The following is a 13,639-nucleotide window of genomic DNA, read 5'->3' as shown; positions in this document are numbered from 1 at the left end:
ATAATTTTTTATTTATTTTTTTACTGAAAGAGAGAAGTTGACAATGTTTTATTGTTCTTGAAGTTGTCAAGGCAAACAGGGTGGACTTATCGGCCCCGAGGCCTATGTCCACCACCTATCATCAGTGTCCTCAGTTGACTTACTGGTCATGCCTTGTTAGGTTCACCTTCCTAGTCCAACTCAGTGCTATTTCAGATTGAGCTACAACTCTTCCTTATGGTACAGTGGGCCCTTGGTATTCCACTGGGATTTGGTTTCAGGACACCCCTGAATACCAAAATCCATGGATGATCAAGTCCCATTATATATAGTGGCATAGTAGAATGGTGTCCCTTATATAAAATGGTAAAATCAAGGTTTGTTTTTTAGAATGTATACCATTTAAAATATTTTCAATCCGTAAATAGTTGAATCCGTGGATACAGAGGGCCGACTGTAGCATGCCTGGGATGCTTACAGATACTACCCCCATAGACATGGGAGGAACAGCCAGGATCATTATAATGCTTGTTCATTGAAAGATTTGCACTTCTGTTGATCACCTTGATAGTGCAGAACACTTTCTGGGGAATCCAGGTTTCCTCCATGATATCATGATCGATAAGGGCACCTCTATTACTATACTTACCATCTGGAGGAAAAGTATTATGACCACTCTCATAGTTCATCACTGTTGAGAGAGCACAAATACCAGTACTGTTCCTAATCTTGCCACTGTCCGTACCACTCCTAGTCTCTGCAGTCACATCACCGTTCTTATTCCCAATTGCTAAGCCTTCCACTACTGCCAACAAGTCTCCCTCAAATGAAGCTATCTTTCCATCATCCAAGGTTGCCATTGACCATATTATTGCCCACTTCCACATCGTTCATAACTCAGATGATTGCAATAACTTCATTGGTGACTCCCATGCAAAAATTGCAACCAGATGACCCAGTTTTTTGTCATGCAGTCCACTACTAATGCGGCAGTAGTTCTTCCTTTGCTACCATCACTAATGCTAATACCATCAGCAAAGTCTTCCTGGAAAAAACATCATTCCTTCAAATCTCCTCCAAGCAAATTAAAAACATTGTTGCCTTACACCAGATGAAATGGTTCTAGGGAAATGGCTATTGGAGCATGCACGTTAAGGTGAGAGGATGGAGCAAGACCCATATATAGATAATAGCTATAGCCTGTCTGTAACATTGTAACATTAGTTACCGCTGTGCTTTATTTGTATATTTTCAGGTGTAAGACAAAAGTGTATCCAGATAATCTTCCTACAACAAGTGTTGTCATTGTCTTCCACAATGAAGCTTGGAGCACTCTCTTACGAACTGTTCATAGTGTCATAAACCGGTCACCCAGGCACATGCTGGAAGAAATCATTTTAGTTGATGATGCTAGTGAAAGAGGTGAGAGATTCCATCCGGAGGCATTTATATGTACAGCTCAAATGTAGCCTTCCATTCTCATAACTGTGGAGCTGTTTAATACATAGGCTGTTTGCTACATAGACATAATTTCTTCATAAAAGAGAAAAATATGCAAGAAATCTATTTGGGATTTGAATACCAGAAGCAAGAATTGTGTTTCTGATTGCATGCATAGGGGGATTTTCTAGTGTGCCAGCTTTGCTCATTCCTTGAGAGGTCAGATTTGGCTATAGTGACACATGCCTTGATTACATCCCATTTAGACTCTTGTAATACAATCTATGTATCCCCCCATACAAACCTCTCAAGAGTTAAGATCTACAGAAGAAGGGTGTCTGTTGGTCCCACCACCATCATAGGCTTGCTTGGTGAGGATATGAGAGAGAGAGCCTTCTTAGTGGCTGTTCCGACCCTCTGTAACTCCCTCCCATGGGAGGCTGGGCTAGCCCCCTCCCTGTCTTCCTTTTGCTGGCAAACATATATATTTTTGTTTAAGCAGGATTTTAATGAATAAGCAGGGGAGCTTTTTTAATTGGGATGTTTTCTTTTTCTTTTTGAACTTAGCATGTTTTTAAAATAATTTTACAGTGGGCCCTCGGTGTCCTGTCATATGCACAACCCTGTCTCCTGCCACCTCTGTGCGAGCGGAGGGACATAGCCTCTCCAGCCGGCCCCATCTCTGCCCCCTCCCCTTCTCTCAGACACCATGAGGAGGAGGGGGCAACCGCATCAGCATCTGCAGCATCTCCTCCCAGGCCAGGCCCTGCTGCCTCAACCCACTCTTGGGATAGCTCTATCCCCCCGCTGCCTTTTCCTCTTCAGCGGCACTTCATGGGGGAAGAGGGAGTGCTTCTCTGCTGGCTCCCTTGGTGGCCATGCAGTCCAGTCCAGAGCTGTCAGCTGAGCTCCACCACTGGCTCTTTTGGATGGTGGTCTTGGGGCTATCTGCAGAGGAGCCCATGGACGGAGTGCCATTGCTGCTGCTACAGCTGCCACTCCAGGACTGGAGGAATGCGCCTCTGCATCCGCCATCTTGGAGCAGACGCAACGTTTCCTTCCCTTTCCTCCCTCCCGCTCTCCTGATCCAACCAGTGGAAATTCACAGAGAGGGGGGAGGGAGAAAGAGATTGCTCAAGACAATTGACTCCCCCTTTTTCTTTCCCTCCATTCCTTCCTCCATTGGGGGCAAATGCAGATTTGAGCATCCACAAATTTTGGTATCCATGAAGGGGGGATCCAAAACAGATCCCCCATGGATATCAAGGGCCCACATTGTTTTATGTGATAATTTTAATTTTTAAATGTTTATTTTTTTTTAGTGACTCTCACTTTGGGAGAAAAGCAGCATGCAAATTAGATAAATAAATAAGTAAAATATTCATTAAATATGTTTTAGCCTTGGTTAAATTAGGTTGCATTCTTGTGAGATTCCATCACAAGGCAATGTAAGATCCTATTGCAACCTCCTTGTAATATACTAGACTATATTATCAAGATGGTCTGTATTTTTAAAAAGCTTGCTTATACATCTGTTTCTTTCATTTAATGATTCTCTTAATGCTATTAATTAAAAATAGTAGTTTGAACACTTCATATAGTTCATATGTTGAAATAGAAATTACTCTGCATGTGTTAAGCAAAATTAGACTCCTTAAGCAGCCTAGGGTCCTTTTAGTACTCAGACATGCATGAAATTAATATTAATTAAATCATGCCTATTGACTCTTTAAATGACTTTTTAATTTTGGGTTTGTAATTGTTTTAATAAGTAAAATGCATCCAAATTCTTTGCTACCTTTGGAATTCTGCTGAAAATGTTTTTTAAGAAAGGTTTGTCATATCCATGTAACATTAAGGATTGTTTCATTCAAGTAGTTTTTGACCAGAAGCTATTATAAGAAGCCTACTTTTTTAAAGAGGGAAAAAGCACACAGATGGAGGGAATAATTTTAAAGAATTTGTATTTACTGACGAGGCAGAATCATGAGTGTTGCATAAATTTGAGGGCATTGGTGCCACAGCAACTGCACACTGTGGCTCCCAATCCAGGCAGCATCTGCCCTAAATAGAAGCGGAAAAAATCCTCTCCTATTTGGGATGGGGGAAAATGCCCCTTTACTCTTAGAGGTGGCTTTTTGACGGCTCCAGGGCATGTGGCGTCTAAATGCCACACCTCCAAGTTACCCAGAAGCTGCCTGGTATGTAATTGCCGGCATGGCTTCTGGCATCATGGGGGCATGGCACATGTAAATGCTATACCCCCAAGCTGGCTTGAAGCCGGCTGAAGCTGCCAGTCTGTTCCGGCCCTTAATGTGGTATCATTTTATTGTGTGCCGCTACAAAGGGAGCAGGGACTTTCTCCTTATATGGATTGCACAATCACTCCTGGTATAACCAGAAATGATCATTGACTTTCTCCTTATATGGATTGCACAATCACTCCTGGTATAACCAGAAATGATGATTCATCGCTTCTAGTTCCAGGAGTCAGTCAAGACCTGGCTAATTTTAAAGGCTGTTTCAGATTTATAGGAGGCAAGGGGATACCTACTGCCATGTTTTTGGGGTGGTTAAAGTTTTTTTTTTTTGGGGGGGGGGGGAAATAAACATTTTTTTAATGGTTGGGGATGAGGGCTTCAGGGAATCTCAGGGAGGTTTCAAAGAGCTCAAAAGGAACTCCCAAGACTTCATACAACTTGCAGTCTGCCCACCCTTTTTACAGAAATGTTAATGAATTGCTTGCATATAGATTGCCCTCATGAAACGATCTATTGTTTGCATGAAAAAAGTGACATTGATTATACAAAATAAGTTATTTTTTTAAAAAAAATAAGAGAATGTCCTCTGAACATGATTAAGAAATTGTTGGTTTCTCATTCAAAATAATTGAAGAATTTAGTTCTTATTTCATATGGAAAAATTTGCCTCAATCAAAGAAACACCAGGTTCACTGAAAAGTACAAACTACAGTCGCCCCTTCTAATGTGCAGATCTGAAATCCACGTTGTTGAATATGTGCGGAGGGGCGACCTCCACTATTTGTAATGGCGCTCGCAAATGGGGCTTGAATAAGTGCAAGCTTCCGTTTTCACGAGGGGGGCTTCTGGAATTGATCCCCTGCGAGAATGGAGGGCCAACCGTAGTTTTATATTAAAACCTGTAATCTAGAGTTAAAATCTAAGTGTTATTTGCAACTAAAACCTATTAAATCAGTGCTATGTCAATACTTACCAAAGTTCCATTGATTCACTGAGTCTACCCTAAGTGGGACTAAGGCCTAGATTTAGATCTAGATGGGTGTGTTTTCTTTTGAAGACTAGAAAATAATGTTTGAAATGTACTAAATGCTCAACAGAAAAATAAACTAATTTACTTGATTTTCATGGGATTTGGAATTCAGATGCTTGTGTAACAATCCAGAGTTAAACACTATTAAGAGTATTATATTTAAACTTGTATTTAATCTTTATGTTAATATGAATAGGTCCACAACAATAACAGCATTGATATTGCCTACTTTTCATAGATTAATATCAGCAATAACTCTCTAAATTGCAATTTAGAGAGTTATTGCTGTTACTAATGAGTAAAAAGAAGTTCTGAAGATAAGATCAATGTTTGGACAGGTGTACTTAAATGACTTTGTAGTACATGTCCCTGCTAATATATCCTCAAAATGGCAATGGAATCTTATGCCTGTTACCTGAAATTATGCTCTGCTGAACACAGCAGAATTCACCTCTAAATAAAAATTTAGGATTGACTGTAAATAGCTGAATTAAACCATTCTTGAAGCTTTTCAGAGAAGGTCTTCTGTAATATGTGGTGTGGAAAACAAATTGAAAGAGACATACATACTGCATATACTCATCTTCAAGTCAAAAAATGTATACCAAAAAATTGACCCAAAATCCTGGGGCAACTTTGTATACAGGTCAATTGCTCAGAAAAATGGTGGCGGCTGTTTCAGATTTCTCTGCCATGGCACAGAGAGCAGAGGTTGTCCTTAAAAAAGTGTGAACCAGACCTCTCGCTGCTGCAGCAGAGAAATCCAAAAGTCCATCTGGGGAGACGGCCCTGTTAAAGAAGCACAGCCCTCCTGTACCACTCTCCTTGCCTTGCCAGTGAACTCCAAAAGAGTTGCTGCCACCATAGCAGCAACAGCACTAAGCACTGAGAGGCAGCAAGGATGCCTCAGTGGTGGTGGCTGTCACACTGCCACTCAAAGCAGCACCATGAGGCAAGGAAAATACTGGGGATGCGGCAGTGGTGGCAGCACCCTTGACTTATCCAGAGATCATTATTAAACTCCATAATTTTGATCCCAGAATCTGCCCTCAACTTATACATGAAGCCAACTTATAGTTGATGATATACAGTAAATGGAAAGAGGTCTAACAAAAATAATTGCAAAAATTAAGTAAGGTGCTTTGAAACTGAGTTTTAAAACAATGTTTGCCTTGTAAAAAAAGTTCTGTCTTTGAAACAAATAGAAGTTAGCTATATGGTTAATTGGATTGCCTCTGTCTCTGGTTTTGTCAAGTGAGATTTCCTGTAGACAAAATCATTTCCTTCTGCTTTTGTGTCTTATCTTTTTAGATTGTAAGCCTAAGGGCAGGGAAATGTCTAATTAACAATATGTAAGGGGCTCTGAGAGCCTTTTAGCTGAAGAGTGGGGTATAAATACGATAGATAGATAGATAGATAGATAGATAGATAGATAGATAGATAGCATTTATTGAGAGTGTTACATTAATGATGCATTTAAGCTATCTTGTTCATGTTTTGAGATAAATAGCATTTATTGAGAGTGTTACATTAGTGATGCATTTAAGCTATCATTTGTTCATGTTTTGCAGACTTCTTGAAGAGGCTCTTGGAGAACTATGTGAAAAAGTTACAAGTACCAGTTCATGTTATTCGAATGGAACAGCGTTCTGGACTAATCAGAGCCAGATTGAAAGGAGCTGCTGCTTCTAAGGGCCAAGTCATTACCTTTTTAGATGCTCATTGTGAATGCACAGTAGGATGGCTCGAGCCTCTGTTAGCACGCATAAAAGCTGACAGGTGGTTATTTTATAAAACATGTTGAAGGTTAATATTTACTAATTCAGCTAAACTGTTTTTGAAAAGCACAGAATCTTCCAAAGCAGTGTGTAAACTATTTACAGCGTTACCCCCATATTCGTAGTGGATATGTTCCTGTACTTAGCATGGAAACCCAAAACCACAGATAGTAGCAAACCATATTGAAACAAATGACTTCTGCCAGAGGCTGACCACAGAATCATGCTGGACAACCTAGATATTCCTATAGAGAACACTTCTCTAGTCATTTCTTGATCCTGTAGCATGACTCTAGCCAACTTCCTGGAAGCATATCATAGAGTTGTGCTGGAGGTAAACAGTATTGCCTTCAGGAGTGTTTCTTAACTGTGCACTAGAATATACTAGATGTGATCTGTAAATAATTATTTCAAAGACATGACCTTATGTTATTTATACACAGAAAAACTGATGATTTGGTAGAAAAACTGATGTCCTCCATGAGTTTCCAACAAGAGTTCTTTTAAAGGTTCAGCTGCTAATAATGAGCATGATCCAACTAGAGTTAAACATCGTTGATATCATTAAGGTCCATTGAAGTAACTGAAACTAATGGGATTTCATATTTAAGTAAATTAAGTGCTTAGCATTGACTCGACCATGCCTATTTAAGTATTTTTGGAGATGCATGTTATCTTGGAATGTTAGATTTAAAACTCTTGAATGCTGTTCAGCTTCACAACTGGCTTTTAATCTCTACAACCTGTATCAGCAGTGTTATGAATTCATTTATACAAAATATTTGGAAGGATGAGGCATTATGATGAACATAAACAATGGCTGGTGTATTAGAACCAAATAACAGAAATATTCAACTTCTCTCCTGCATGGAACAGTTGATTGTCCTTGTATTTGGCCCAGACTGACATACTGTTTTAAAGGGACAATTGTTCGTTCAGTTTTCCTTTGTGCCAAAATAATTTAAATCATGCAGACATAAAAGGTGTGTATTAACAGCATAATTCTATGCACGTGTGTGTGCCTTCAAATTGCTTGTCAACTTATAATGACCCCATGAATTCTATCGGGTTTTCTTAGTCAGGGTTTTCTTTTATAGGGTTTTCTTAGTTTACTAGTTTCTTCCTCTGAGATATAGCCTACAGCACTTGGTATTCGTTGGCAGCACATGTACTCAGATGTACTTGCTCACAAGAAAATGTGCTTAGAATTGTAATATTAGTAAGATGTTTTTGTGTGGTAGTAACAACTGCATGTATTATACAGTGTATTATATCTTTCTCCTGTAACAATGTTTGCCATTTCTTTCTTTAGGAGAACAGTGGTTTGTCCTATCATTGATGTCATCAGTGATGATACCTTTGAATATATGGCAGGTTCTGATATGACATATGGTGGATTCAACTGGAAGTTAAATTTCCGATGGTATCCTGTCCCTCAAAGAGAAATGGATCGAAGGAAAGGTGACAGAACTCTTCCAGTCAGGTGAGAAAATTGATTATAATGATTTCAATATCTGGTTTTATATATATCAGTTCTTAGTGTCTACTAAAATACTGATAATATCCAAGTTTGTTTAGCTGATAGTAATTTTAAAATAAATCTCTATATTAGAAGGAACCATAAAGTTGGAATGGGTTGTGAGAAATATATAATTGGAAACTATTAAGTGAATAGAGGAAATAGTAAATCAATGTGTATTTCTGAAAGTCAGCTGAAACTAGAAGATCTTTTTATGTCTTAGTCAGTACTTGCAAGATTGAACAATGGGAAGTCTCTTGCATAAAGGACTGATGCGTTTTGCTACCTGTACTTCAGTGTACTTTATAATCAGTCACTTTGCTGTGTATCTCTATAGTGTGGAAAAGAGAAGTTCATTTCAAGTTAAGCTTCTAGGAAAGCATTCCTTTTTATACATAATCTGGCCTTATGACCATCAGTTTAGCAGAAAACAAGATTATTTAAAGTCAAGCTAGTGATTTTTCCCTGCCTGGCACTCCAGAGGAAATATAATTGTTAATTAAGCAAGATTTTTTAAAAAGAAAAAAAATCACCAAGTGAGTACTAAGTGTGCTCACTGTCCTGCAAGAGATACCAGAATGTTGAGGACATTGGTTGTACAGGTGGAAAAGGAGATGTTGGTCTGCCCAAGCATCTGCCAATGTATTATATCCTAGAGCTTGGTATGTAGGAAGAGTATATTCTGTAGATTAAAAACAGCAACAGCAACTACAATATATTATTTAAATGAATAGACCAATTGAATTGGAGAAATTAAAATAAGAAATGCAGTGAGAACAGTTAAAAAAGAGTTAAGCAATATTTTTTAAAAATTGCAATTTGTTCAGTAATAAAAACATCTTACATGCAACCCCCTTCCAGTAACATAATATATAAATACATCTGTTGAAGAAAAGTCAAGCGGCTTAAAACTGAGATCAGTGGAGTGTGAAGAACTGAGTATGCTGTGGAAAAAATACAAGAGCAAATTGCAGTTGCTTCCATTTTCAGATTAACCGTGTCAGATTAACCTTGGAGCAATTTGTCTGCAATAATAAATGCCAAAGTTTTGTTTTGTTTTTTTACTTTGTAATATTTATTTATTTATTTATTTATTTATTTAACTTTAAGTATTTATAACCTGCCCTTCAGCTGATAAGACTTCCACATCAGTTTACAAATCATTAATTTGACAGTTCCCTGCCCTCAGGTTTACAATTTATATAAAACACAGATACATAAGGAAAAAGAAGTGGTGTAGGAGAGGGGGATTAGGTCTGCCAGATGCTGGTTATTCTCCTCTGCCTCAGAGGCTAGAGCAGTGACAGTTGGAACATGGAGACAGGAACTCTCTCCATCTGCATGAGCAAGGCCCAGTGGAGCGGTGTTTGGATGCTCTTCTGTCCCTCAGAGGCCAGAGCAGTTGCAATTAAAACATGGAGGAAGGGCATTGCATAACCAGAGAAATTCTGATTTATGTATTTATCACTCTGTGTGGGTAAAGTCTCCCCTTGTGACAGCAAGAAGCCTTTCTTCCTATTCCTGCAGCACCAAGAACCCTCACTTGGAATACAGGAGGTGAGCATTGAGGAAGAAGGGCTGCTTGCCATCACAGAGGGGTTAGACTTCTGATTTTTGTGCTAGCTGATACAGATGTGCCACCTTCATGGAGGATGAGGAGATGCTGCAGCCAGGGAGTCAGTAATACAGCCACTGCTGCTGCCTCCCCTGGCACCACGGCTACTCCTGTGTGCTTGTCCTCTCCTGACGCAATGGCAGCTATGAGCCACTGCTTTCAGGAGATGGGCAGCTCCTTCTCTGGACACTGGCCTCATTTTGCCTTCAGAGAGATGGTGGCAGCAGCTGCTGTGGAGCACTCCCTAGATCTGCTGTATTCCAAAAAACAATGAATTCCAAACTCCAAGACACTTCTGTTTCCAAGGAGTTCGGATAAAGGCGACTCAGTCTGTACAGCATTTTGATGTCATGTCTGTTGCCACCCCCAAACGAACTGAATTCACTGTCGAGGAAGAGCAATATTCAAAGTGGAATTTAAACTATTTGTATCTTATCACAGAACACCTACAATGGCAGGAGGCCTTTTCTCTATAGACAGAGACTATTTTCAAGAAATTGGGACATATGATGCTGGAATGGATATATGGGGAGGAGAAAACCTTGAGATTTCATTCAGGGTAAGTCAGCTTTCTTTCAATTCATTTATTATGCAATATATTTACTGCAGACTGAAAAGATACAGCTGTAGTACAGTCATCTGTACTGGGCAGTATTGACATACCAGAGGACAAATGAAAATGTAAATGAACAGTTAGTGGAATTCCTCAGTAATTCACTATTCTTTAAAACATGTATTGTGCAAAATCAATGCAAATCACAGGCTGCATACATTTGAATAAAAAGCTCTAATGTCCGGTGACATCTCAGTGTCTCTATGCATATCAAATTAAATTTAGGTAAGCCTGTCATAGTGCTTCATTACAGGTGGTGTTCTAATGCCATAAACTGCACAGATTGTATACTTCTTTGTGCATAAACCCCATGCCTTTTCACATAATATTGATCAATAGTCTGTCTTCCATCTTAAATGCAATATCTGTATTATTGTCATTATTAATATTATTTTATTTACTTTTCTTGCCTCAATAAAATGGGTGAAGAGTAGGATATCCAGAGAGAGTTTGGCAGCATGCAGAGTGAAGAGCAGTATGCACAGCCCAATTATGTAAAGCACAGTACATTATATGTATAAATTAAGTTATATGCTTCTGATGCAGCTTTTTAGTCTGACTTGCAGCTTTGGTTTCACACTCAACAGGAATGACACTAAACAGTTTTTAATTATATACTTTTTTATTGGCGGCCTTTTGACATTTTCAGATTTGGCAGTGTGGTGGAACTTTGGAAATTGTGACTTGTTCACATGTTGGGCATGTTTTTCGGAAAGCCACTCCTTATACATTTCCAGGCGGCACAGGGCAAATAATTAATAAAAATAATAGACGACTTGCTGAAGTTTGGATGGATGAGTTCAAGAATTTCTTCTATATAATTTCTCCAGGTGAGCAATGGTTTGTATGATACGGTGAACATACATAGCTGATACATATACCCTACTGGATTCGTCTTATCAGGTTTTCTAGCAACAGGTTTCAAACAGAGATGCTATTGATTTAACCTAGGACCTTGTCTGTGCAAATAATGTTTATATCACTAAGTTATAGTCTTTCATATCCTCTTTCCCTCTCTGTAAGACACTGACTTTATTTAACTCCAAGAACACACTTCAGGGAGGAAACCAGAAATAGTTCATTGGAAAGATCAGCACAAAAGCACATCCTTTGCCAGATCTGACTTAACAAGCTAAGTTCACTTCTATGACTCCCTTGGCCTTTCCCTCCTCCCATCAACATTATTTCCCATGGTGTTTCAAGCACCTGTATGTCCTTGGTTCACACACAGCAGTCCCCCCCCCCCCCCGCAGTTGTTCTCCCACTCCTTACACACACAAACCCCAACATGGCTACAGCATGGTTAAGCAGGTCTAAGTTTAACATGAACTGAGAGTTATGAGGTGCAACACTAGCACTCCTCAACCATATGTGGGATTGCTGCAGGTAAACATGTGCATTAGAAGGACAAGTTTTAATATGTCTAAGCATTGAAAACATTGAAAGATCACAGCCAGTAATTGAGACTGAGCCACTGGTTTGCTAAATGGCATGAAATAGTTTGTCTTAAAATTGTTTTAAATAGTTGTGTTTTGCTTTAGGATTGTCAACAAATTTAAAAGAAGTGTCCCAAAGTGTGCTTTTTCCTTTCCTTTCCTTTTATTCTCCCCCACCCCTTTTTCCCCCCACTGATACAGTACAGACGACCACTGCACTCTATGAAAGGAAGAGTCTTAAAAGTTGCAGTTCAGTTTTTGGTGAGGGACAGAAAAAGGCAGTTGGTGGGACATCGAAAGCTGCAGTTAATAGTTGAAATCTCCCATCACTACTATGGCCTGTTACAGACTGCCAAAATAAAGCTGCTTGGGGTCTCTTTGGAGGTATGCTGTTTAAACGATGCATGCATCCTAAGAATCTGGAAGCTGCACCAAAGCTGCACTCCAGTGCTTAGGAATGGAGTGTGGCTTTGGCGTGACCTCCGGACTCTTAGGACCCATGCATCATTTAAATAGCATACCTCCAAAGAGACCCGAAGCAGCTTTATTTGGGCAGTCTGTAACAGGCCCAAGTCTCTCCTATCTGAGAGAATGGTCATCTGTTCTAGAAAGGCATCATCCAGTTCCTCCGTCTTACTTGTTTCCCTCCCCTTTAATTTTTATCCAGATGCTCTCCACCTGGCTTCCAGGATTTAAGTCCTGGTCTCTTCACAGGTGTAGACATCCCTGACAAATAATGCTGCTACTCCTGCTTTCCTGTTTGGCCTATTTCTCTTAAAAAGGTGCTAGGTGTTCAAGTTCATTTTGAACATTAAAAACAGTTAGTTCTTAAACTGTGTATTCTTGGTGCATTGGTTGTCTTGCCAAGATAATTATGTACATGTACAGTTCCTCCTGTTTTTTATTGTGTTAGACTGGTTCATAATGCAGTGGTGTACTTGGATTGAAATATTACCAAACAGTATCTGAAACATCCCTTTCTCTCATTCATCCTTGGTTGTTATGAAAAATAGTTGAGAGATTGTGCTATTTTTACCGGAATATCTATAATGTTATACTTAACTGCTTGTTTATTTGTACTATGTTTATCCTGCTTTTCTCTCAACACTACCAAAGACAAAAAGCAAACAGTAAAATACTTTTAAAATTTTAGAAGCAGTAAACAAGTTAAAACACCAAGAAAGTGGACTTCTGTGAAAACATTATTTGTACATTATTTTAGCCTGTGGTGCAATTATTCCTTTGGAAAAATGTTTGAATTTCACAGTCTTCAATGCAGGTCTGAGCTCTTTTGGTAGATGGTTCCCATGCCTGGAAATTGGCTAGTCAACCTGTTCTGGATGGGTTAGTATTCCTATTAATGGAGCAGGCACATAGATTGGGATTCATAATTATCACTGAAAGACCACTGAGTTTATCTCCCTTCCCAACTACAACTGTACTTGGGTTAGAATGAACATGCATCTGTAGTTCACAGTATAATAACTTAGATTATTGAAATAATCCTTACATGACCCAGTTTACTTGAAAGACTGCTTTCCTGTGTACTGATCAACCTAGGATTTAACATGGCTGGGAAGATTCTGTTTGCATTGCCCTTAATGAGTCTGGCACGCAAGGGCAGCCACAAATGGCAGAGCCTTCTCAGTAGTAGACCCCTGGCAGTGGAATTCCTGTCTGGTGAGGTTCTGGTTGTCACCCCACAGTTGTCATTTAGGTGCTAACCACAAATATATTTTTGTGCAGCCATTAGGAGATAAGTTCAGGGGAGGTGACATCTGGGACAGAAAACAGTGAACTGACCTCTTTCACAGGGCTCCATGAGAGAGAGGGTGGCAGTGATGTTATCGCCAGTTATGAGGCAAGATCCGATGAGTGATTTGCCTTCCTAAACAAGGGGAGATTAAAGGGATAGCCCACAAGAGTCTGAGAACTCCACCAAGCTTGTAGTGACTGCAACAGCCAAGT

The 13,639-nt window shown here is 39.4% G+C and overlaps 1 protein-coding gene across 1 annotated transcript in view; it reads left to right on the top strand.

Moving 5' to 3' along the window:
* The window catches only part of GALNT1 (polypeptide N-acetylgalactosaminyltransferase 1), a 63,493-nt gene that overhangs the window by 35,932 nt on the left and 13,922 nt on the right, over positions 1–13,639 (top strand). Inside the window, exons 4-8 of the mRNA XM_089532364.1 lie at positions 1,235–1,401; positions 6,282–6,489; positions 7,801–7,971; positions 10,064–10,181; positions 10,885–11,065. Of these exons, the coding sequence (XP_089388490.1) occupies positions 1,235–1,401; positions 6,282–6,489; positions 7,801–7,971; positions 10,064–10,181; positions 10,885–11,065 (845 nt within the window). The remainder of the gene's footprint in view (positions 1–1,234; positions 1,402–6,281; positions 6,490–7,800; positions 7,972–10,063; positions 10,182–10,884; positions 11,066–13,639) is intronic.

Source organism: Sceloporus occidentalis, unplaced genomic scaffold, assembly GCF_023333645.1.
Source record: "Sceloporus occidentalis isolate IW3139 unplaced genomic scaffold, rSceOcc1.0.p SCAF_7, whole genome shotgun sequence".
Taxonomy (NCBI): Eukaryota; Metazoa; Chordata; class Lepidosauria; order Squamata; family Phrynosomatidae; genus Sceloporus; species Sceloporus occidentalis.
The sequence above is the reverse complement of the archived record's forward strand: the minus strand, read 5'-3'. Positions and strand labels throughout refer to the sequence as shown.